The sequence below is a fragment of the Gopherus evgoodei genome, chromosome 3 (assembly GCF_007399415.2).
Source record: "Gopherus evgoodei ecotype Sinaloan lineage chromosome 3, rGopEvg1_v1.p, whole genome shotgun sequence".
NCBI lineage: Eukaryota > Metazoa > Chordata > Testudines > Testudinidae > Gopherus > Gopherus evgoodei.
In genome coordinates, this window is record NC_044324.1 from 75,247,142 (window position 1) to 75,269,718 (window position 22,577).

General features: G+C 41.5%; 1 protein-coding gene across 2 annotated transcripts in view; it reads left to right on the plus strand.

Moving 5' to 3' along the window:
- LOC115648361 (melanocortin-2 receptor accessory protein 2-like) overlaps positions 1-22,577 on the plus strand; it is a 169,402-nt gene that overhangs the window by 135,416 nt on the left and 11,409 nt on the right. The window contains exons 1-2 of one of the 2 annotated variants that reach the window (XM_030555860.1): positions 12,181-12,547; positions 12,713-12,846. In XM_030555860.1, the coding sequence (XP_030411720.1) occupies positions 12,492-12,547; positions 12,713-12,846 (190 nt within the window). In that variant the 5' untranslated portion in view covers positions 12,181-12,491. Of the gene's footprint in view, positions 1-12,180; positions 12,548-12,712; positions 12,847-22,577 lie in introns of those variants that run through there. The other variant, XM_030555861.1, reaches the window with a different exon arrangement.

The following is a 22,577-nucleotide window of genomic DNA, read 5'->3' on the forward strand; positions in this document are numbered from 1 at the left end:
TATTTAGAGATTAGACTTTTCACTTGAAATTGGAATAAATATTTACATAGTGCAAGAAACAAAGGATTTAATTTAGTGAGAGCAAGTGGCTATCTCAGCTAAGTTACCCTTCATTCTTGCAGGGTCTGATTCACGTTGCTTATGTAAAAAAAACCCAACAACCTGGCTCTCTATACTTCGATGGGTTTTATTAAAAGAACAAGCAGATATGAAAATTTAATATCACTAAGATGAAAACTACTAGAAATATCACTAAACTAATTAGGAATTAAAACAATAAAACTATCAAATCAAAGTCAAATTGAAGTCCAGTCAATGAGTAGCAATGATATATGGTTTAAGTCATCATTTGGTCAAATTAATATAATGGGTAATCAAATGAGATTGATGCAACAAAGAATCACTTTCTATTTATCCTGCAACAGGAGACTGAAGGAGATCTTGATTAGTCTAACCACCTCTCTTCCCCCAACTAAAAGATATTGCCCATGGCAGTGAAATTAACTTAGCTGGTGAAGGACATCACTATCCGTTCTTGTTTTAGACTCCAGCCAAGAGAGAGAACCTGAAGTGATAGAATCATGTAGCTAGTCTGGAGGAAGTAGATACCAAAGTGGTTTCTTAAATTACAACTTCAGTGCTCTTACATGGTTTCTTCTTAAATCTCACCGTTGTTATGGTGACGAGTAGTGTCCTCTTCTTACTCCCCCACCTACAAAGCATGAGAGTTTACCAACTGATTTCAGAACATAGGTAGTTACTAAAGGATGCTTAACACTTCAGATAACTCTTCCTTACTGAGGAAGCACTTGGAATTGTTCAAAAAGAAGAATTAGGATTTAGGGTTAGGGAAGCATTCCTGGCGCCATTCTCAAGGTACATTCAGTCCACACACTGACACCCTAATACACCAACAGAAACATTTCCCCATGGACTAAATGTAGAAAACAGGGAAAATGAGATGGTGACAGGGAGGTTTGCCCCTTTAAGTCCCAGGGTTAGGGGTTAGGAAACAACCAGCTCTGTTCCAAGGAAGAGCCCAGTAGGCAGGTGCTGGGAATCATCAGGCCCAGCTGGGCAATGTCAGGTGACTGGGTCTGATAACTACCATTAGATGATACAGAAGTGGACCCCAGCTCCATTAAGTAGCGCCTAGGACCATTCTAATGCCATGAGAATACTTGCTTGTGACTAAAAGCCCAAGTTGCAGACTATGCAGTGGAGGACAGCATGGGCCAGGAGACCCTGGAGAAGTCCCTGTGCTGAGGGAAGACTCTAACCACTAGATTACTAGTGGCCAGGGGACCCACAACATATACTGGGGAGCGGGGCAGTTACATTATGTTGTTGTTTACACGTTCTTTTGGTGTTTCAACAATAAACAGAGCCCTGAGGCAAGGGAGCTAAAGACTGACTTGGGCGTGGCTATTTATTCCCCCAGGCTGGTGCGTGAGTTTAGCATCTTACAGAGATACTTAAAGGTTTGAGTTTTTTCTGCTTTGTGCTTTTGTGACCTTTGACTTCATGGAGTGGGGTTCTGAGTGTTACTGGAACTAGGTGATTGAGAAACTTGGTCATAGATCTTATCACCAGTGGGAGTCTCTCGGACAGGATCAGACTGGTCAGGCTGGTATTGCCGATGACCAGTCCTTTACCTCCTCTTCTCCTAGGTGACCTCTCAAAGGGAAATGGAGTGTTCCTTTCAGATGCTGGTGGACTGGGGCAGCACACATGCTTCCACTTTTTTGGAAGACAGGATACTGGAGTAGATGGACCATTGGTCTGACCCATTATGGCCATTCTTATGTTCTTACGACCCTTCACCTTCATAGCTTTGTAGACATTTAGATGATCCATATGCACTGAATGCAGCCAGTGTGGCCCAATCTCCATCAGGGTGGGCAAGATTTGGCCTGAGGCTATTGTGGGAAGTCCTGTTCAGGATAACTGTGGTCTGTAGCAGAGTTCCCCGAAGAATGGAGCATGCCCCCAAGGGGGCTATGGAGGAATGTCTGTGGGGGAGGGGGCTGTGGTGGGGCCCAGGCCAGCCCCTAGCTCTGCTCTGGTCCCACCTCCAGCCATATCCCTGGCTCCCAGCTCCACACTTGGCCCAGGCCCCAGCCTTGGCATGGCTCCATTCCTGGCCCCATGCCAGCCCTGGCTGTGGCTCCATTCCTGGCCCAGGGCCAAGGCTGGGGGCAAGGTCAGGAGCAGAGCTGCACCTGGCTGTGGCTCTGCCCCCAGCATCACTCCCTGGCCACGGCCCCACTCCTGGCCCCAGCCTTGGCCCTCTTACCCCTGTCGGCATTTCCCCTCTCCTCCCCGAGCTGCAGCCATGCTCCTGGCCCTGGAGTTGGGGTGGCCGTGAACAGGAGTCATAGTAGGGTTCCAAAGTGTCCGTTTTTTTGACTGGAAAGTCCGATTTTAAGGCGATTATATAGTCTCCAATCAGAAATATTGATCAGACAATAGAAGTCTGGTTACAGTAGTTCTGTTGTCACACACATGCGCAAACCCCAGCCAACCCAAGGCCTCTTTTAACCCCAAGCACTGGCCCCAGAGCTGGGGAGGGGCAGAGCTGGAGGTGCCATAGGCGCCAACTTTCCCCGATGCCAATAGGTGCTCGCGCCCACTCCTTGCCCCTATTCCAACCCCTTCCCCAAAGTCCCTGCCCCAACTCCACTCCCTCCCTGCCCCTATTGGACCCCTTCCCAAAATCCCTGCCTCAGCCCTGCCTCTTCCCCAAGTGTGCCCTGTACTCCCTTCTCCCCACTCCATCCCAGTCATGTGAAACAGCTGTTTTATGGCACAAGTGCTAGGAGCTAGGGGGAAAAAGCGGGCACATGGCACACTCAGGAGAGGAGGCAGAGCGTGGAGGTGAGCTGGACGGAGGGAAGGGAGCTGCTGGTGGTTGCTGAGCACCCACCAATTTTTACCTGTGGGTGCTCCAGCCCCAGAGTATCCACGGAGTTGGTGCCTATGAGAGCTGCCCACGCTGCTAGTCCTGGCCAGGCTGAGGAAGGGACACTTCCTCTTCCTCTGCATTGGCTGCTCCTGGGGCTGGTCAGACCCACCTCTGGGAACCTCCTGGCTGCAGGAAGCTGCCTCCTCCACCACTTCCTGCCCTCATCACTCGCTGCAAACACTTTGCTCTGAGCTGCTGCTGCTAGATGGAGCAGGAGAGACATAGTCCTCTTCAACTTCTCTCTTTCTGGTGAGTTGAGCCTTTGATTGGGGATGGGGTTCGGATAAAGGGTAACGATACCAGCCCCTCGTGCTGGGAAACTCCCCTACCTGGTCTCAGCAGCTCAGAGTTGTTTTGCTTTGTGGGGATGGGGGATTGCTAAAGGAAGCCCCTACCCTTTCAGTCTGAAGCGAATCTATCTAAGTGGCACTTTAGGGAAGGATGTTGTGGAGAATGTATGGCCAGAGCCCCACTCAGGTGCATGGGTTCTGCCTCGGAAAGCAAGTGCTGCAACAAGTGGAAGGATTAGTTTGCTCTGAAGTGTATGCCAACAATAGCAAGTCAAAGCCAGTTTCCTTTCTCCTTCTGGCCCCCCTCATCCATCCCATTTGTAACTGTATCCTGCTAATATCTCCATTACTGCTGGCAAGTCTGTGATATACCTGTTTGATAGTGTATGTGCTGGTTAGTATTTGGTACAGAAAATATTGACCACAGCAGTAGTGTCCAGGTTTGAGAAATTGGAAAGTTGGCAATGCTAAGTAAGTTGGGGCATGACCCGCAAAAGTTTGGGGATCATTGGTCTGGAGAGATCACTGTTACGGCCACATGCCATATGGTTCCCCAGAATAGGAGCTTCATGGGGCCCACATCAGGAGACACTACCTTAGTCATCTGTCTGGGGAAAACAGCCCTGGAGCCCATGTGGCATCAGGCTCTGTTAGAGGTCTAAGTTGTTCCTTAGTAATAGCTAACCACCTAGTCATGTCCATACTCTCACTCCTGAGGTGCTTTCAGCATTCTGGAAATAAACAAACTAACCTGTGGTAAGCTGTCATGTCCTTGCATCAAGCAAGAAAATTAGTGAAATAACTGTCAGGTTTCACAAGTGTAAAAGACTGTACTTATACACAGGAACATTTATCCTACAGCCAAAGAACTACTTTTACATCTTATCAGCATAAATTCTGTTTAATATTAATAAGTTATACAAAACTCTAAATTTCATTTGAACTATTTCTCTGACAAGTCTCAATTCTGGCTCAGTCTCAGAGTGGTGGAGGTGACAATGACATTTTAATTTATAGTCCCTGCAAGGAGAAAAGTAAATATATGATGTGAGAGTTGGACATGCTAAAACAAAATACCAATTAGAACCCTGGTACGATGGTCCAAAACAGAACAAGCAGACTGCAGAGAAATACTTTTAGAATTTACACAATTAAAGCAACATTATTGCAGTGTACTTTAATTGAAAGAATAAGACCTTGGTTCCAAAACTGGAACAACCATGTTTCTTATTGGGCAGCCATGTGATTTCTTATCTGCCTATGAACAAGCGATAGGAATTTGTTTTATTTTTCTCCTTATTTGACTTTAAGATTTTCTTGGTTTTTAGCTATTTACTCTTGAAATTCCTCTTAGCCATACTCATTTCTGTTCTACATTTTACCTTCCGTAGTTGATTTCTTACTGGCTTTACTAGGGCTGGATTTCCATTTTTTCCAAGGATACTTGTTTGGATTGAATAACATCGTTGTGTGGAGCAGGTGTTGTGCAAGGATGTGGCTACAGAGACCAGTGCTCATCCTCCATCATAGGAGTTTCAGAGTAGGAGCCGTGTTAGTCTGCATCCACAAAAAGAACAGGAGTACTTGTGGCACGTTAGAGACTAACAAATTTATTTCAGCATGAGCTTTCGTGAGCTACAGCTCACTTCTTCGGATGCATAGAATGGAACACACAGACAGGAGATATTTATACATACAGAGAACATGAAAAGGTGGAAGTATGCATACCAACAGGAAGACTGTAATCAATAGACCAACGTGATATATGCCATCATGTGCCAGCAATGCCCCTCTGTCATGTACATTGGCCATACCGGACAGTCTCTACGCAAAAGAATAAATAGACACAAATCTGACATTAGGAATCATAACATTTAAAAACCAGTGGGAGAACACTTCAACCTCTCTAACCACTCAGTGACAGACTTGAAGGTGGCAATTTTGCAACAAAAGAACTTCAAAAACAGACTCTAAAGAGAGACTTCTGAACTCGAATTAATATGCAAATTAGATACAATTAACTTAGGTTTAAACAGAGACTGGGAATGGTTGGGTCATTACACTAATTGAATCTATGTCCCTATGTTAAGTTCTCCTCACACCTTCTATGGGTCATCTCAGTTATCACTTCAAAAGTTTTTCTTCTCCTGCTGATGATAGCTCATCTCTGTTGATTAGACTCTTCTTGTTGGTATGCATACTTCCACCTTTTCATGTTCTCTGTATGTATAAATATTTCCTGTCTGTGTGTTCCATTCTGTGCATCCGAAGAAGTGAGCTGTAGCTCACGAAAGCTCATGCTGAAATAAATTTTTTAGTCTCCAAAGTGCACAAGTACTCCTGTTCATCATGGGAGTGGGATTCTGGACTGCAGAGACAGATTAGGGAACTGCAGCAGACTGGTTATGTGATGATTAATGCTTTGGATAAAGGAATAACTGTTAGAGACCAGCTTTTGCTGCTTAAATGCAAAGAACACACTCTTGTAACTTGGCTTTCCTCTTTGCCTTCCTGCTTTCTTTTTGTTTTGTTTTGTTTAGGTGTAGTACTTCTATCTGCTTTAGGGTACAGCCAGACTACCCGCTGTATCGGCAGGTAGTGATCGATTTATCGGGGATCGATATATTGCATCTAGATGAGACGCGATATATCGATCCCCAAACGTGCTCCCGTTGACTCCGGAACTCCACCAGAGCGAGTGATGGTAGCGGAGTCAACAGGGGAGCCACGGCCATTGATCCCACGCCCTGAGGACGGGAGGTAAGTTGAAATAAGATACGTCAACTTCAGCTACAGGAATACTGTAGCTGAAGTTGACGTATCTTACATTGAGTCCCCACCCCACCTCCCCATGCAGTGTAGACCAGGCCTTAGTGTCAGCCTGTTTCCTCCTCTATGCTGCCTGGGCATCAGTAGTGGGGTTTTGAGTGCTCAGGAGAGATGGTTTCCCTGCTCTGGTCTGGTGCCTAGCATGACAGTGACTAGGAACAGCAAATGCAGACCCTGGACTGGAATGTGCTCAGTGCAGATGGAATCAGAATTTAGCTACCAAACCCTAACAAATCTCTACTGAGCATGTGCAAATTGATATTTTTCTAAGAATTTTAACTTAGCCAAATTTGGGTGGATTTTCACAGGAGTAGCAAAAGGCATATCCCTGACACAAAAACCACTCCATCGCCAAATTTAAAGTCCCTGCTCCAAAATATTGAAGTGCTAGAGCTTCTCAGTGAAATAGCTGTAAGAATTTTTTAACGTGGGCAAAACAATGTTTTTGTTTCTTTTTCTCTCATCTCATTCTTGGAAATTGCTGATCCATATTTGCTGAAAATTTCCAAAACAATTCAGCCTAATGTGGACGCCCAGCATGGGAAAAGGTGGACTGACAGCTTAAAGTTTGGCAAAGTTGTAAGCAACTGAAAACTATGTTTTATTATGGGAAGTATCGAGAAACTTTAAAAAAAATGGGATTATTACCAGCTTTGCTTATAATATGTTCAGAAAGTTCAGCATTTTAAAAAGTTGAATTCTTTATGTAAACCATAAGATATTGTTTCCTTTAAAGCACTAAGGAAAAAAATAATGGCTTGGTTGTGATTCTTCCTTCAGACTGTGGAGATTGTTAGTCATGCTGAAACAGAGGCACTTAAATTATACTCACTTTTTCCATCAGAAGTACAGAGAAAGTAGAAATAGAGGAAAATGTCAGCACTAAATGTTTCTCTGTTGTATGCTTTTTGCTTTACTGTCAGCATGTTAACTCAGTCCATTTGTCCCAGTTACTATATATGTCAGGTTGCACACACTATTTATATATATCAAAAAGCTCAGATAATGGTCATACAGTAATTGTAAGCTTCTGTAGGGAGACAGAAAAATATTTTTCTCTTTCTGTATATAAAATTTTCCAAATAAAAAGCAAAATTATTACTGACAATTTAGGACTTGATTCCATTGTGATGCCATTGTGCCAGAGGAGCTATGTTGTTGACCTCAGTCTCTGTCCTGGAGCTTTAAGCAGTCTTTTAGGTGTCCTGGGTCCAGGCCATGGAGCGCTTTGAAGATAGATGGACTGAGACCTTGAACTTAATTCAAAATTCTATGGGGAGAAGAGGACAGGTGTGATGTGTTCATGGTAGCTTGCATACTGAGGAGACATGCTGCAGTGTATTGTACTAGCTGGAGTTTCCTAGGTGCTGATGGCTTCCTGCCCAAGTATACTGCATTGCTGTAGTCCAGCCAAGAGGTGACGAAGACATGAATAACTGAGGCCTTTGTCTGCCAGTATGGGATGGAATCTCCTCGCCAGCTGGAGATGGTAGAAAGCATCACTCGTGGTTGTTGTGATGTGGGAGCTCAACATCAGCGAGGAATCTGAGAGTACTCCTAGACTATGGACTGAACTGACCAGTTGTGGATGTGAACCTTCAACCAAAGGGGAGTCAGCATGGCTGCAAACCCTCAGAATACTTTCCTCTGCCCACCAGCATCACCTGGTCTTGCTTGGGTTCGGTTTCAGCCAGCTGCTCTTCATCCATGAGCTGATCTCATCCAAGTACTGGGCCACCTTGGTGGTAGGGGTGAAGGATAGGTAGAACTTTGTCATCTGCTTATTGCTGGCCTTTGAATCCATGTTGTTTGACTTATATACCTAGTGGTTGCATGTAGATGTTGAAAAGGACTGGAGAGAGAACTGATCCTTGTGGAACCCCACAAGCGAAGGGTCTAGTGGTGATGCATTTTCTCATCAGTACTTTTTGGGTGTATCCCTCCAGGAAGGGCTCAAACCATTTTAGTATGTTATCTTGGACCCCTCCCATCTCTCTCGGGTCAGACAGCAGTATTTCATGGTCAGCAGTGTTGAACACTGCGGAGAGATCCAAGAGGATGAGAATGGATGTCTGTTCTCTATCTTTTGATTGGAGGAGATCATCTATCAGTTCCATAAAGCTGTTTCAGGTCCATGGCCTGGCCTACACCCACATTGTCAGGTCTAGAATCTTGTCTTCAGTTAGATGAGCTGATAGGTGGCCTTTGACTTGTTCCTTTATGAGCTTGCTCAGGAATGACAGGTTTGACACTAGGCGATAGTTGGTTAGGAGTTTACTTGATCTTGAAAAAAATAAACCATGGTTAAGAATGACCTTACCCCCACACTCCTGAAAGTCAATAAAAGAATATCCTGTTTACCTAAACAATAATACCCATCTTGTTGTTATCCAATACCTTTTCTGGGCCAATAGAAATAGCTCTGAGTTAATTGAAGCAGATATGGTGTTATACAGACGTCCACTTCAGTGTGAAACTGAGACACTACCAAGTATCAGCTATTTTTCTACCTTTCAAACAAAGGGAAGCCTTATGCCTTCTGTTATTTACACCAATTCATTTTGTTGCACTTATTTGTTTTATGAAACAGATGAAAGTAAGCAAATGTTGATGAAGAAAAATAAATGACTCTGATGTTCAGTTGAGCTGTTCATGAAGATTAACATTTGCATTTGGAGTGGAATTTGGTTATCAATTACACAGAAATATGATCAAGAACATTTTCTTGGCAAGCTGCTTGCATCCTTACTTGACCAAAAAAACTATTACAGGGCTAGATATTTATTCTTTAAATATCCCCTTTTTGGAGGAGAATCCTTATGCTCCATCCTAAAATAGAAATCTTGGCAGCTCGGTATGTGCTGGGGTTTATAGGGAACTAAAGGGGAAAAAATACTGGGGAAGATGGAAAGGATTATAGTGTGTGAAAATGCATATAAATGAACAGAGTGAGAGAACATGGGTCACCTCCTGAGAGCAAAAGCCATCTTGCAGTTCTCTCTCATCCAATAGCCCTTCTATACCACATCATACAAGCTGGGCTTGAGCCTGAGACTCCTTCCCTTCCGACACTTCAGTGAGACTGATGCATAGCAAACATCTCTCTGCTTGTGGCCCAAGAGAGGGAGGTAAAGCACAGCATGACTGGCATGAAAGAACAGAATGTGCACTGTATCCAGCATTTTTCAGGGGTAACTCACTGTTCTCTTGCTCTTTTGTTGCATTTCCCTCCTGTCTAAATCTAAAGAAAAAAGTACTGAGATTAAGGAACCGAGGTTCCCAATGATCCACTGGTACTTCCCATCACCCAGAATTAGAATAATGTGCATCATTATAAGAGAGAGTTTGTTTGAATATCACAGTTTTTGGCCAGGTGATACAGTATGCTCTGTGATGCAGATGTGTTTGTGAGGAATCTCAGGGTTGGAAAGTTTGCCTCATTTTCAAAGCTTACGTTGGCAAGATGAGTGGTTTTTTGTTTTTTTCTTTAAACAAATATTTGTTGCCTTCTGTTATACCATGACAAAAGGGTTATACAGGAGTAATTCCCCACTCTGAACCTTAGCGTCCAAAAGATGGGGTACCAGCATGAATTCCTCTAAGCTCAATTACCAGCTTAGTACTTGTAGCGCTGCCACCAACCAGGAATTCCAGTGCCTGGTACACTTTGGTCCCCCCAAAACCTTGCCTGGGGACCCCCAAGACCCAGTCCCTCTGGATCTTAACACAAGGAAAGTAAACCCTTTCCCTCACCGTTGCCTCTCTCAGGCTTCCCCTCCCTGGGTTACCCTGGAAGATCACTGTGATTCAAACTCCTTGAATCTTAAAACAGAGGAAAATCCACCTTCCCCCCTCCTTCTCTCTCCCCCTCCCAGACTCTCCCTGAGAGAGAAAGTAATCCTAACACAGAGAAAATTAACCTTTCTCTCCCTCAATTCCCTGGTGAATCCAGACTCAGACCCCTGGGGTCTCACCAGAATAAAAAAAACAATCAGGTTCTTAAATAAGAAAAGCTTTTAATTAAAGAAAGAAAAAAACAGTAAAAATTATAGGGTCTTTCAGCTATAGACACTGGGAATATCCTCCCAGCCTAAGTATACAAGTACAAATTTGAACTCCTTCCAGCCAAATACACATTTGCAAATAAAGAAAACAAACATAAGCCTAACTCGCCTTATCTACCTAGTACTCACTATTCTGGACATATAAGAGACTGTGTCAAAGAGATTGGAGAGAAACCTGGTTGGACGTCTGGTCCTTCTGAGCCCCCAGAGAGAACAACAACCAAAAACTAACAGCGCACACACAAACTTCCCTCTCTCAAGATTTGAAAGTATCCTGTCCCCTGATTGGTGCTCTGGTCAGATGACAGCTAGGCTCACTGAACTTGTTAACCCTTTACGGGCAAAAGAGACATGAAGTACTTCTGTTCTATTAACCCTTAGCTGTCTGTTTATGACACCTTTAAAAATGCTTAGTCCTTTTTTTAATACTTTAGAAATTGGCAGTTTTGCTAGAAGCCTTAGCTATTAGAATAGATGCAGATAACACTCTCTTTGTGTGGTATTGTGCAGTATGTGCTCATTGTAGGAAATTACCTAAATCTGAAAGAACAATTAACATATTTGTAACAGTGTACTGTCCTGATCCTGCAATGTGATGCATGCAGGCAAATCTCTACTCCAGGGGTCTGCAACCTTTCAGAAGTGGTGTGCCGAGTCTTCATTTATTCACTCTCTTTTAAGGTTTCGCGTGCCAGTAATACATTTAAACCTTTTTAGAAGGTCTCTTTCTACAAGTCTGTACTATGTAACTAAACTGTTGTTGTCTATAAAATAAATAAGGTTTTTTAAATGTTTAAGAAGCTTCATTTAAAATTAAATTAAAGTGCAGAGCCCCCTGGACCAGTGGCCAGGACCTAGGCAGTGTGAATGCCACTGAAAATCAGCTCAGCACGCGTGCCATAGGTTGCCTAGCCCTGCTCTACTCCCATGTGGAACCCTGTTGATTTCCATTGTAGGACTGAAGCCAAAGTAAGCATCAAGTCCTGCTACCCTTACTCATACGAGCAGTATATTGAAGCCAAAGCAACTGCTCCATGTGAGTAAAGGATGGATCATGAATTTAGATGTCTTTGATACATTATTGAATCTTTTGTGCAGTGTGTGAATTATTTTCAGCTTATCTGCTTTTTAAATAGCACCAAAACAGTACAGCTAATTTCAATGATTGAACAAAGGAATTTGTTTTTTTTACAGCAAAAGCATGACAATTTAAAACCTCTTTTCATTTAAAAAATGGTTTTGATATCATTTCATGATTATATCATTTATTTCAAAGATGAGTCAGCTCCTTACTTGGATTCAGCTTTTAGCTCCTCAATTCTGTGGACTCTTATGTTGGTTAAAATCATACATGGTTTATTATTAGAGCTATATATCAAAATGAACACAGAGTGCCAACTTTCTTTGGAATAGCAACACTGAATTCATGTTGTGGAAGTGTACAGATTATATCACTTTTATTATCATGACAGGAGTTGGCTTTCAGATCTTTCTGTTAAAATACAAAATAATCTTTCTTCTACATTTCATTAAAATGTGCACCTCTGTGAGCTGGAAAGGGAATATCTCACTTTAATTTGTTTTATCCATTGCACGAGGAAAAAAAATTTCAAAATACACAAAGGGCCTAATTCAGCACTTAGAGCACATGCTGGACTTTGACTTCCATGGCACTAGGTTTAAAGTGTTTAAAGAAAGTGCTTTGCTGGATTGGGGCCATAATGTGAAAACTGAACCTGTTTTCCTTCCCCATCTGAAGAAACTTCCCTCCCACTCCACAATATTTAGAACTGATCAGGAATTTTCCTTCAGAATGATTATTAGGCTTGATTTTATATTTTCTTGTTGTAGGGACTTACCGAAAACAAAGCCTGGTGCAATTAAGACTTGGTCTACACCAGGCTAAAATTTAGATGGGTTGCCTACAGTGCTCAGGGATGTGAACAGTTCCTAAGCTCCAGTGTAGGAACTGCTAGGTCAATGGAAGAACCTAGCTACTGCCTCTTGAGGAGGTAGGTTTACTATAGTGACAGAATCTGTCTCTCTGTCTACACCATAGGAGCATAGCTGCAACTGTGCCATTGTAATGCTTGTAATGTAAACATACCCTAATACTACACTCCCTAAACTTCTGGGTTCCCATTCCCATGACTGATGATCATTTGTATTTACTGTATTCGGCCTAGAGGAGGCATGGTTTATGTGACTGATGTGCTCTGGTACTTTTATCTGTTAATAGGAACATTTGTAGAGGTCCTCATATATTCCACCTTTCTGTTAAAAGGAAGCTCTTCGAAGGTTGGTGACTGGCCTGGACAAGGGATAGAGTAGGGAAGAAATGGGATGGAACATGATGGCTCTGTTTTAAGGAGTGGTGGAACTGGCTTTGAAAGGAACAGGTGGGAGATGGCCCTTTATGCAAGAGTAGCACATTGCCTATGAAAGAGACAGAGGAGGGGGAAAGCAAAAAAATGGCACATGATTATAAAAATGTATAAAGACATTGCTAGAAATATTTCTATATATTGACATGCTTTGTATTCACATTTTATATATCTGTACAGGTTAGCGATGTCTGCCCATAGGTTAATTTCCAACCGAACATCTCAGCAGGCTTTATCTAACTCTGATTACACTTGGGAGTATGAGTACTATGAGTATGGACCAGTTTCCTTTGAAGGACTGAAAGCTCATAAATGTAAGTCCTATCTGGCAGTTCTGTATTCTATGCTTCGAAATTCCTGGTGTATTCTTAATAGATAGCTTTTCAAAAATCTTTTTCTGTGAATTGATTATCCCACACACAGCTCCTGGAATTAATAGCATCATTGATTTGTCTTTGTTGAAGTATTTTTTTTTCATATTCATATCAGTACCTTGGGATATCCTGGATACCAGTTCTTTGGTTCAAATAGACATTTCCCCTTATTTTATGATGCACTGCAACATCCAGTTGCTTTATGGAGAAGAAAAAAGTTCTCACTGATAAGAAAAGAAACATGGCTGCTTTGTTCTGTTAAAATATATATGAAAAACTATTAACATTAAAACCAATTTAGAAAATTTAGAAAATTCTCTTTCAGGTGAGACCTTTATCATTATATGTTTGCTAATAGTGGTGAGCATTAAAACAAATATATGTAAATAAGAAAAGATCAAACAAGTATGTAAGGGTCTCAGGGGTTCAGGGGATGGGAATAGAATACAGAGATCTGACTTACTGATAGTGATAGATGTTGCCCTCTGAAAGCCATTTGGTGGCTTGTGTCAAAGATATTGGGTGGTGTCAGCTAGTTCCCATTGTCCATGTCAGCATCATAATCTGCACTGCTTGTTATAAATCAATTATATGAAACAAATAGAGGGAACTTTTTAAGTTTTAGAATTAGTTTATAGTCTACAAACCATAGGTTTATATTTAGTCATTAGTCAGAAGGATCAAATTCACCATAAACGATTGTAATTGTAATTATAATTAAGTAGTGGTGGATAGGGAGACTAGTCCGTTCCGGACAGTCATGTATTTCATATTTATGCAGTTGTTATCAGAATGGAATCAGTGTTCTTTGTGTTCTACTGTCTTACTGTATAATCTATTTTGAAACATTATTTGATAAAAAGGAATATATCAAGGTAAGGAACTGTATAGTAGATTTGTTATTATTTAACATCTTTAATGATATGGAGTGGGCTAAACCACATGCTTATTCCCATATTATGCTCATATGAAAGTTGTCAACCAGCAGTTCAGACAAACAAAAAATCATATAAAAGTGTAGCAGAGAGGTTAGAAATAAAATGAGTTTCAACTTGAACAAATACAAGGTAATACAACTGGGAAACGTACAAAATCTATTCAGTGGACTTGATTCTGATATTCCTGGTGATTTTGCAGTATCTGCCTAATGCTTGGGCATACTGTAATTCCCAATGACTCTGACACTATTTTGTAGAGAAAAGTCCTAGAGGCTTAAAGTTCTTACATGAAGAGAGAGTAGGTTTTAATGGCAACTCAACTGTATTCAGTAGAATTCCCCCTCTGGCCAGGAAATCAGCTGCAAGACGGGTAGAATTTTAAGGCTACAGGACTGTATTACAGAGCTAAAATCTGCACTAGGTTCTTGCCCACTGCAGGAAAAGCTTCTGAATGGGCACACCCATGTGCTGCAAAAGCAACATTAATGTGGGTGCATGGGGGCCTCAAGATAGGAGTAGGTGCTTTGATGTTACAGTGTTGAGGGCCTGGGTGGATGGATGCCAAAGTGTCAAACAAAACTTGTTTGCCAGGGAATATAAACAACTTTAAAGGGAGAGGGCTATACCTGAACTTGCATTTCAGCCTTAATTATAACATGCTTCACTGTGCCTGCTGTCATTGTCAGACCCTTATGACTCATTTGGTTTTTATTTTTTAAAGACTAGATATTTGACACAAGTAGGTTCTTAAAGATATCTCACTTCAATCATGTTCTCCCTAATTTGTATTCCATTCAGCCAGAGACTGAACCTGGAGGTACTGATTTTGAAGATTTGCTACATTATCACATTTAATCACATATTAGACAAAAGTAAAAGAGGTGAGAGATAACTGATAGTTGCCTCTGGGTCTCAGACAGTCTAGCAGCACAGACCTTTGCTGAACTCTGTTTAAACTAATTATCATGAATGACATGGCAAACCAGCTGGTTTCACTGTCAGATATTTTATTAAGTTCTTGGGTAACTAATTCAGCTCAATTTAAATTAACTTTCAGTTGCCATAGGCACCTGTCTTTAGTGTCTGTCAAAGCATCCCAGTGTTTTGATAATATCAAATGTATAAATAGGACCCAATCATGTGGCCCTGCTTCAGTTGGGATGGTAATGGATGAAATTCCTTTGAAATACTGGTGAAAAGTGGGCACAATTCCATTGACTTCAGTGGAATTGCATCCACTTTCTCCAATACTGAATTGTGTCCACTGACACCTGAAGGAACTTTTGAGTGATTAAGGGCTGAAGGATCTTCCCTGACCTTTGTAGCCCTACACTTTAGTTGATTCTGGAAGCATGACAGGACTGTGTGAATGGCAACAGTTTGACAAGAATGCATGGTAACTTTAGCTCCTTTTCTCTCTTGCCCTGCATAGGCCTGCAGGAGGGAGAGAAGTGGAAAAACGTGATGATGTAGTTAGTGAACCACAACCAAAGGAAGCATTTGGTTGTGTATGTGTTTGATAACGGTAACTTGATTTATGCTGATAAAGATTTGCTCCTGCTGTTTCTTCTGTGGTGAATCATGTAATTACAAGCAACGTATTAAGATCATGTTTAGGTTTTATTTATTTTTCATGTTTCCTCCAGCTCTTACTGGAACCTGAACTTTTCATAGGTGCTTCCATTCTAATCTCCTTTTTTTCAAAGTAATAACTTTTATGTTTCAGCATGAAATCTTCCCATTGTTGGTCTCTGCTCAAAGGTGGATTTATATGGAAAGTTCAAGCACACACCCATCCCACCCCCCCAAAAAAACCCCAACAAAACAAAAAAAACTCCAGCCTTTTTTTGAGTAACCAAAGATAGTGCTGCAGGATGTCCCAGTTAATGGGAGTAGTTTTCAGAGTTACCACTGCCTTAAGAAGAATTTGAGAGCGGACTGGATTAATGCTTTCTCTGGCACTTTTCCTCTTTCTTCATTAGTTTATTAATAGTGATAGCTGTTAGAGCTGGTTACAATGAGCTAGTTATCTTTTGGTGAAGGAGGAGACGTATCGTGGGAACAGTTATATATTGAATTCATACTAATGTGCTCGATTCCAAACAGTGATAATAGCCAAATTAATCCAGAAATCTTGATGTTATTAGCAGATAGGCTATATTTGAATATCCTGAAGCATTACACTATGAAAAATGGATGCCAGCTGTGGTATGCCTGCCAGTTTGCTTACCTGTGGTCTAAAGCAATATGGAATTTAAACATTAGTTCTTTGCACGGAATGTATTAATAGGAGTCATGATCACCCTCATGCCAGGTAGATGTTAATAACTGCGGATACTAATAACAGTGGATACTGCTACTAGTGTTCTTGCAAATGGTTTAATGGAATCTTTTTAATGGTAGTGAGGAATGTGTCCTCTTTCAAGGTAGTAGCAGTTAGGCAGAAGTTGTGGGAGGTAACAATGGTGTGATTAAATCTTTCCCAGTTCCTTTTGTAAGGCGTGCTAAGTGTTTTTCTCTTGTAACCCACAGTGAGGGTGCTTTTAAGCTCTGACATACCCAATCCCATTATATCCCTTCTTCCCCTCAAAAAAATTCTTTTAATTTGATGACTGCCAAATTTTTCAGCCTTTTTAACTAAGATGTCTGTCTTGCAGTTCCCTTTTAATGCAAGATACCTTATTGATCCTTAATGCAGGCAAAATTTAACACTTGAGTCGGGTACAAAATGTGAAACTGTAAACAAAAAGAGTAAATATTTTAATTGAAGATGGGCCCCAATACAAAAACCTGGGTATCCGCACACTTTCACGTTAGTAGATGGTGAAGTGGGAATTCTGACACCCAAATATCAGTAGCCCCATCTCTGTAATGAACTGGTTGAAATCCTTCTGAGCATTATGGCTTTCAGAGCCAGCTCTGAATGTTGAGCCTGGATTTGTCTCTAATTTTAATTTCCTAGTTTCTAGCATATGTATCTGTCGGTTGGGACTTTCTGTTACAAATTACTAAAAGATGCTAAGTAACCAGGCTTTCTCATGCACCTTAAAATATGTGGCCAGATTCAACTTTTTGTATATCAGTGCAACCCCAGTGAATTCACTGAGGTTACAGTGGTACAACTGAGTGCAGAATTTGGCCATTAGTCACTTAAATTGTGTATATGTGATTCATGGTGTCAAGATGTAGCAGTCAGCGAAGGAGCACTGTGTCTTCTGGCAGATGCAGATAAAGCAGCAAATTTTGAACAACTGTTTATTCTCTCTGCATTTTAATATTGATGGGTGAAGCCTTCTCAATGGAATTCTACAGCATTTAAGGTGTTATGAGAGTGTAAAGGGATGTAAGGGAAGGCAGGCAAGGGTAGTGGCTCTGATACACTCAAATTCTTTTTTTTGTGTGATTGAGGAGGATGTCCTCCATTTTAAAATGGCTTAGCTTGCATATGTGTAGTGTAGCTGGGGAGTAGAAAAGGGGAGAATATCTAGTGAAACAGGAAAAATCTTATCCCAAAGTGATGATGCAATTGAAAGCTCTGCAGGCTTCATAGAGCAATTATTTAGTATTGCATTACTTTTCACTACTCCCAGTTGGGTGAAGGTAACAATATATTTTTTTGCAACTACTGATTAAATTTGGAAAGTGCATGTAGAAATCCTCCAGGCAACTGGCATCTATATTTTAACCTTTGTGCAGCTTTAGGTTTCCGTAAATATTCATCACTTTCCAAACAGCAATTCAGTTTGAAATTGCTTTTATATAAAGTCATGCTTGTACTGTTAATGCTCTTTCTGTTTTCCTTCATTTTTTCCTCTGTATTTAAAATCAACAGAACTGGAGTCTGGTTATATCGCCACTCATTGGGGGACATTAACAGCTGCAAGTGTTTAAGACTTTTTTGGTGTATGTGCACGTGCTGCGGCCTTTGAGCTAGATCATCTAACTGAGGCTCTAAGCGGCAGATCCACCACAGTGATTAAGAAGGCAATGGGAACTGTTTGTTGGAGTGTTTGCAGGCATGGAGCCCCTCACCTCCCAGCGTTCGCTGTTTGCCATTCCCAGCCAATGGGAGCTGCAGGAAGCTCCCATTGGCTGGGAACGGCAAAGCGCGAACACTGGGAGCTGAGGGGCTCCGTGCCTGTAAACGCTGCAAGTAAATAAAACATCCCTATCCACCAGCGGCTTACCCTGACGGGCTGGGAGCCAAAGTTTTCCAACCCCTGCTATGTTTTAAAAGCTGGCATTACAAGAAACACTCAAAAGTTTTGCTAGAATTATTTTAATGTAATCTAATGAAAAACCTGCTATAATAACTGAACAAATATGTATTCACCTTCAAAGTTACAGTCAATATTTAAAATCAGTAAATGGATATTTAAAACAAGTAACTTAGCACAATATGAGACTTAAAAAAGTCTTAAAATCCTTCAAAGTCTGAATCAGTCTCTGATTCACCAAACAGTTCATTAAACTCAGCTTCAGTCACAGCTGCACCTGCATTGTTGTCGTAGATGTCAGCAGTGTCATCTTCAGACTTGATTCCTTCTTATCATCAGCTTCTGTTGTGTCATCATCAAATATGGCATAATCTTCTGACTCATCGAGTGCATTGCTGATACAGCATTTCCTAAATGATTTTTCTACCATTTCTGAGGGAATGGACACGCACGTGTCCTTGATCTACTGGGCGACCAGATTGATTTCGGTCTTCATAAGATTCCCACCTTTTCTCAACTTTGCCATGCCTGAGCACATCCATTTAGACCACATTTTGTGTAGCCTGTCTTTAAAGGGTTTGTTCAGGCAGACATCAAGCGGTTGTAGAACTGAAGTTAAGCCTCCAGGTATTACAGCCAAAGTAGTTTTCATATTTTTGGCCACGTTTTTCACTTCATCCGTCTTGTGTGCCCTGAACATATCCCAAATAAGCATAGCAGGTTTCTTGAAAAGTGCTCCTGGGCTCTTATCCCATACTTTTCCCAGCCATTCAATTGTCCCACTGTCATTCATCCATCCCTTTTCATGTGCACGTACGATGACACCAGCAGGAAATTTCATGTTTTTAGGCAAGGTTTTTCTTTTAAAAATAACAAGAAGAGGGAGCTTTGATCCATTTTCCAAACATGATAAAACCACCATAAAATGGATTTTTTTCATAGCCAGTGGTTTTAATTAAAACTTTTTTCACCAACACCAGTTACCGTTCTGTTGCCCGGGAGATCGAATGTCATTGGTGTTTCGTCCATATTTCCTATTTGTGACAGTTCAAAGGCATATTCCTTTAGATATTTTATAATAAATCTTTGGGAAGATTTGATTTTTTTTCTTCCAGATCTCTAGGCAGTTTTTGCGCTGTCTTTGTTCGCTGACAAGACAGAGACCATGATGGTTCAGGAAGCTAGTACACCAACCTACTGATGCGACAAACACTGACGGCTTTACTGACTTGTATTTGTTGTCTTTTGACATTTGCAGAGCACGCAGATGAATTTCAGTTCTGGTGACAATGTACCCATTTTCAACATTCAATGACACAACTATTGAGCTCTTTCTCTAGCTCAGGAAATGAAGCGCACCTCGTTGGACATTTTTTCTTGCTTCTTGGCATGTCTTTTAGTGTGTTTATTTTTTTGCCATTCTTTTAATTGCTTCTCATTGATACAGAATTCATGAGCAGCGGCGCAATTATTGTTTGCTTCTGCATATTCAACAACTTTAAGTTTGAACGCTGCATGATAAGAAAACCTTTTTCTTTTGATTTCACTGTTCATTTTAAATACTACTATGAAAATAGATTATTATTATTGTAGTTATAGATTTTGTAGGACTTTATATAGGCATGTCACCTGCTTTATCACTGTCAAATTATTATTATTATTTATTTCAAAGCAGCCCTGTAGATTGGCATGTCTGTAGGGATAACAGGCTATTTCAATTTTATTAGAGATTCCATCGATTCTGCATGTTTATATTTTCATATTGGCTTGAGATTTGAGGTCCATTTCAAGCCAGTCTAGTCCACTAAACAAAGCCTTTGCAACTTTAAAAGGCGGCAGGATTGACATCAATAAATAAGTTGGCAAACTTTGGCTCCCGGCCTGTCAGGGTAAGCTGCTGATGGGACGTTTTGTTTACCTGGAGCATCTGCAGGCATGGAGCCCCACAGCTCCCTGTGGCCGCGGTTCGCCGTTCCCCGCGGCCACAGGGAGCAGTGGGGCTCCATGCCTGCAGATGCTCCATGTAAACAAAACAACAATGTATTAGATACTCAATTCAATGATTCCACACAGTTTAAAATCATCAAATTTTGGTGTAGACCTGTTTATAAGCCAACCCCCGCTGTTTGATGCGTAATTTTTTAACCAAAAATATTCAGCTTATGAACGAGTATATACGGTAAATACAATTAAACTATGTTAAAATGTTGTTTAATTTGCAATTTTTTTAAGCACTTTAATGTTAGGAAAAGCCAAATTTACAACTGCCTGTGCAGCCTGAATTCTGCCTCTTTGTGCATCCAGCCTGTGCATTGAATGAGTCAGGGGTCCTGTCAAGGTATTTTTTCCACTTTGAACTTTAGCGTCCAAAAAGTGGGGACCTGCATTAATTAGTTCCATCCATCTCCTATGTTCGTTATCTTTCTCTATGACTTTTAGCCGTGCCCGTTCCTGTTTAATGGCTTCCTTGGAACTCATTGTTCCTGCTTTCTTGTGCTGGCTGCTCCCTCTGCAACTTACTGACTGGAATGCTGCAGGGATTTTTTAACTAGCTATACCCAAGAGAGGCAGAAAGGAAAAAAAAACAAACAATTGAGTTTACAAATGCCTTTTGCTGTTATCTGCTGGCTCACAGCTTGAGCCTCCTTTTTAACAAAGACCCTTGTTAAAAACTTAATACCTCTGCCCTCAGGCTGCCTTCCGAACAGCCAGAAAGGAGAGAGAGAAAAAACTCACTGGGTTTGGTTTTTAAAACAATCCCTTCTAGCCTGCTTTCAAGCAGCCAGAAAGGAGAGGAAAAAAAAAATCCTATTGGCTTTTGGTCCTAGAAATCCCTAGAAATCCCACTGTTGCCACCATGTCAAGGTATTTTTCCCACGTTGAACTTTAGCGTCCAAAAAGTGGGGACCTGCATGTACCCTTCTAAGCTTAATTCGTAGCTTAGGTCTGATAGCGCTGCCACCAGCCAGAAATTCCAGTGTCTGGTACACTCCCTGTCCCCCCAAAACCTTCCCTGGGGGACCTAGGACCCAAACCCCTTGGGTCTTAAAACAGAGAGGAATTAACCTTCCCCCCACCTCCTTGCCCCTCACCAATCCCCTGGTGAGTTTAGACCCAATCCCCCTGGGTCTTAAACAAGAAAAAAAATCAATCAGGTTCTTTAAAATAAGAAAATTTTTACTTTTTCTTTCTTTAATTACAAGCTATTTCTGTAAAACCAGGATGGAAAATGTTTACAGGGTCTTCAGCTTATATAGACTAGAGGGACTCCCTCCCCCTTAGCCTAAGATACAAGTTACAGCAAACAGAGGTAAAAATTCTTCCAGCAAAATACACATTTGCAAGTTAAGAAAACAAACATAAGACTAATCCGCCTTTTCTAGCTAGTACTTACTATTTTGAACATGAGAGACTGTTTCAGAAAGATTGGAGAAAGACCTGGTTGCACGTCTGGCCCCTTTTAGTCCCAAGAGCAAACAACCAACAAAACAAACAGCACAAACAAAGACTTCCCTCCACCAAGATTTGAAAGTATCTTGTCCCCCCATTGGTCCTCTGGTCAGGTATTAGCCAGGTTTACTAAGCTTCTTAACCCTTTACAGGTAAGAGCGACATTAACCCTTAACCATCTGTTTGTGACAGGTCCTGTGGAGGAAAAAGTGGTCATGTAGTTAAAGACTTTATCATCATGCATATATATGCACAGGGAGTGAATTTAAGGTTGGCAACAAGAGAGGGCTGTTATGTTGTGGTGGCGGTCACAATGACCATGTGCTGGGTCTTGGGATGGTTGTGGGGAGCCTGGTCTGGTGTGCACATGCTCTTTCCCCCCATCCCCCATGTGAGCTGGGGGAGCACCTGCCCAATGGGTTACCCCCAGAGGAGGTGTGGACAACTGGGGCCAGTCTGGGGTTTGGGGGGATCCTGGCTCAGCTGTCGTCCTCTCACTCCAGTAGCTCTTTGGTGTGCTCAGTACAGCATGTGGTGGTGCTGCTGCTGCTGCTTTGGCAGTGCTGGAAGCCGGACTTAGAATGTTGTCTTTTAGTAGTAGTTCTGGCAGGTTGCCAAAAATTTCCTAGGGCACATCAGAGAGAAGGGGAAATGATGATTTTCCTTAGCAAAAATTGAATGGATTTTGAGACAAACAGGTAGTTCTGTAGTTTGAGAGCATTCCCCCTGTCAGGTATCAAAGGCCTGCTGAAAACTATGAAAGTGTGAGATGTCCTGATTTTTGGGTCTTTCTTATGTAGGCTCCTATTCCACCCCACCCCCTGTCTTGATTTTTCACACTTGCTGTCTGGTCACCCTAGTGTGAGAGCTTCTTAAAGAAATCGTTGTAAGGATCTTTTTTAATGGAAAGTGTTAGGTAAGTTAAATATAGGGGTTGCTGTCAGCCCCTGTTACCATAATGCTGTGCATTTAATTCACTTATTGCTCTATCCACTACCTGTTTTTGACCAAATAGCATTTCTAGTTATTGCAATCAAATATGACTATTGAGTATAGCCACAATAAC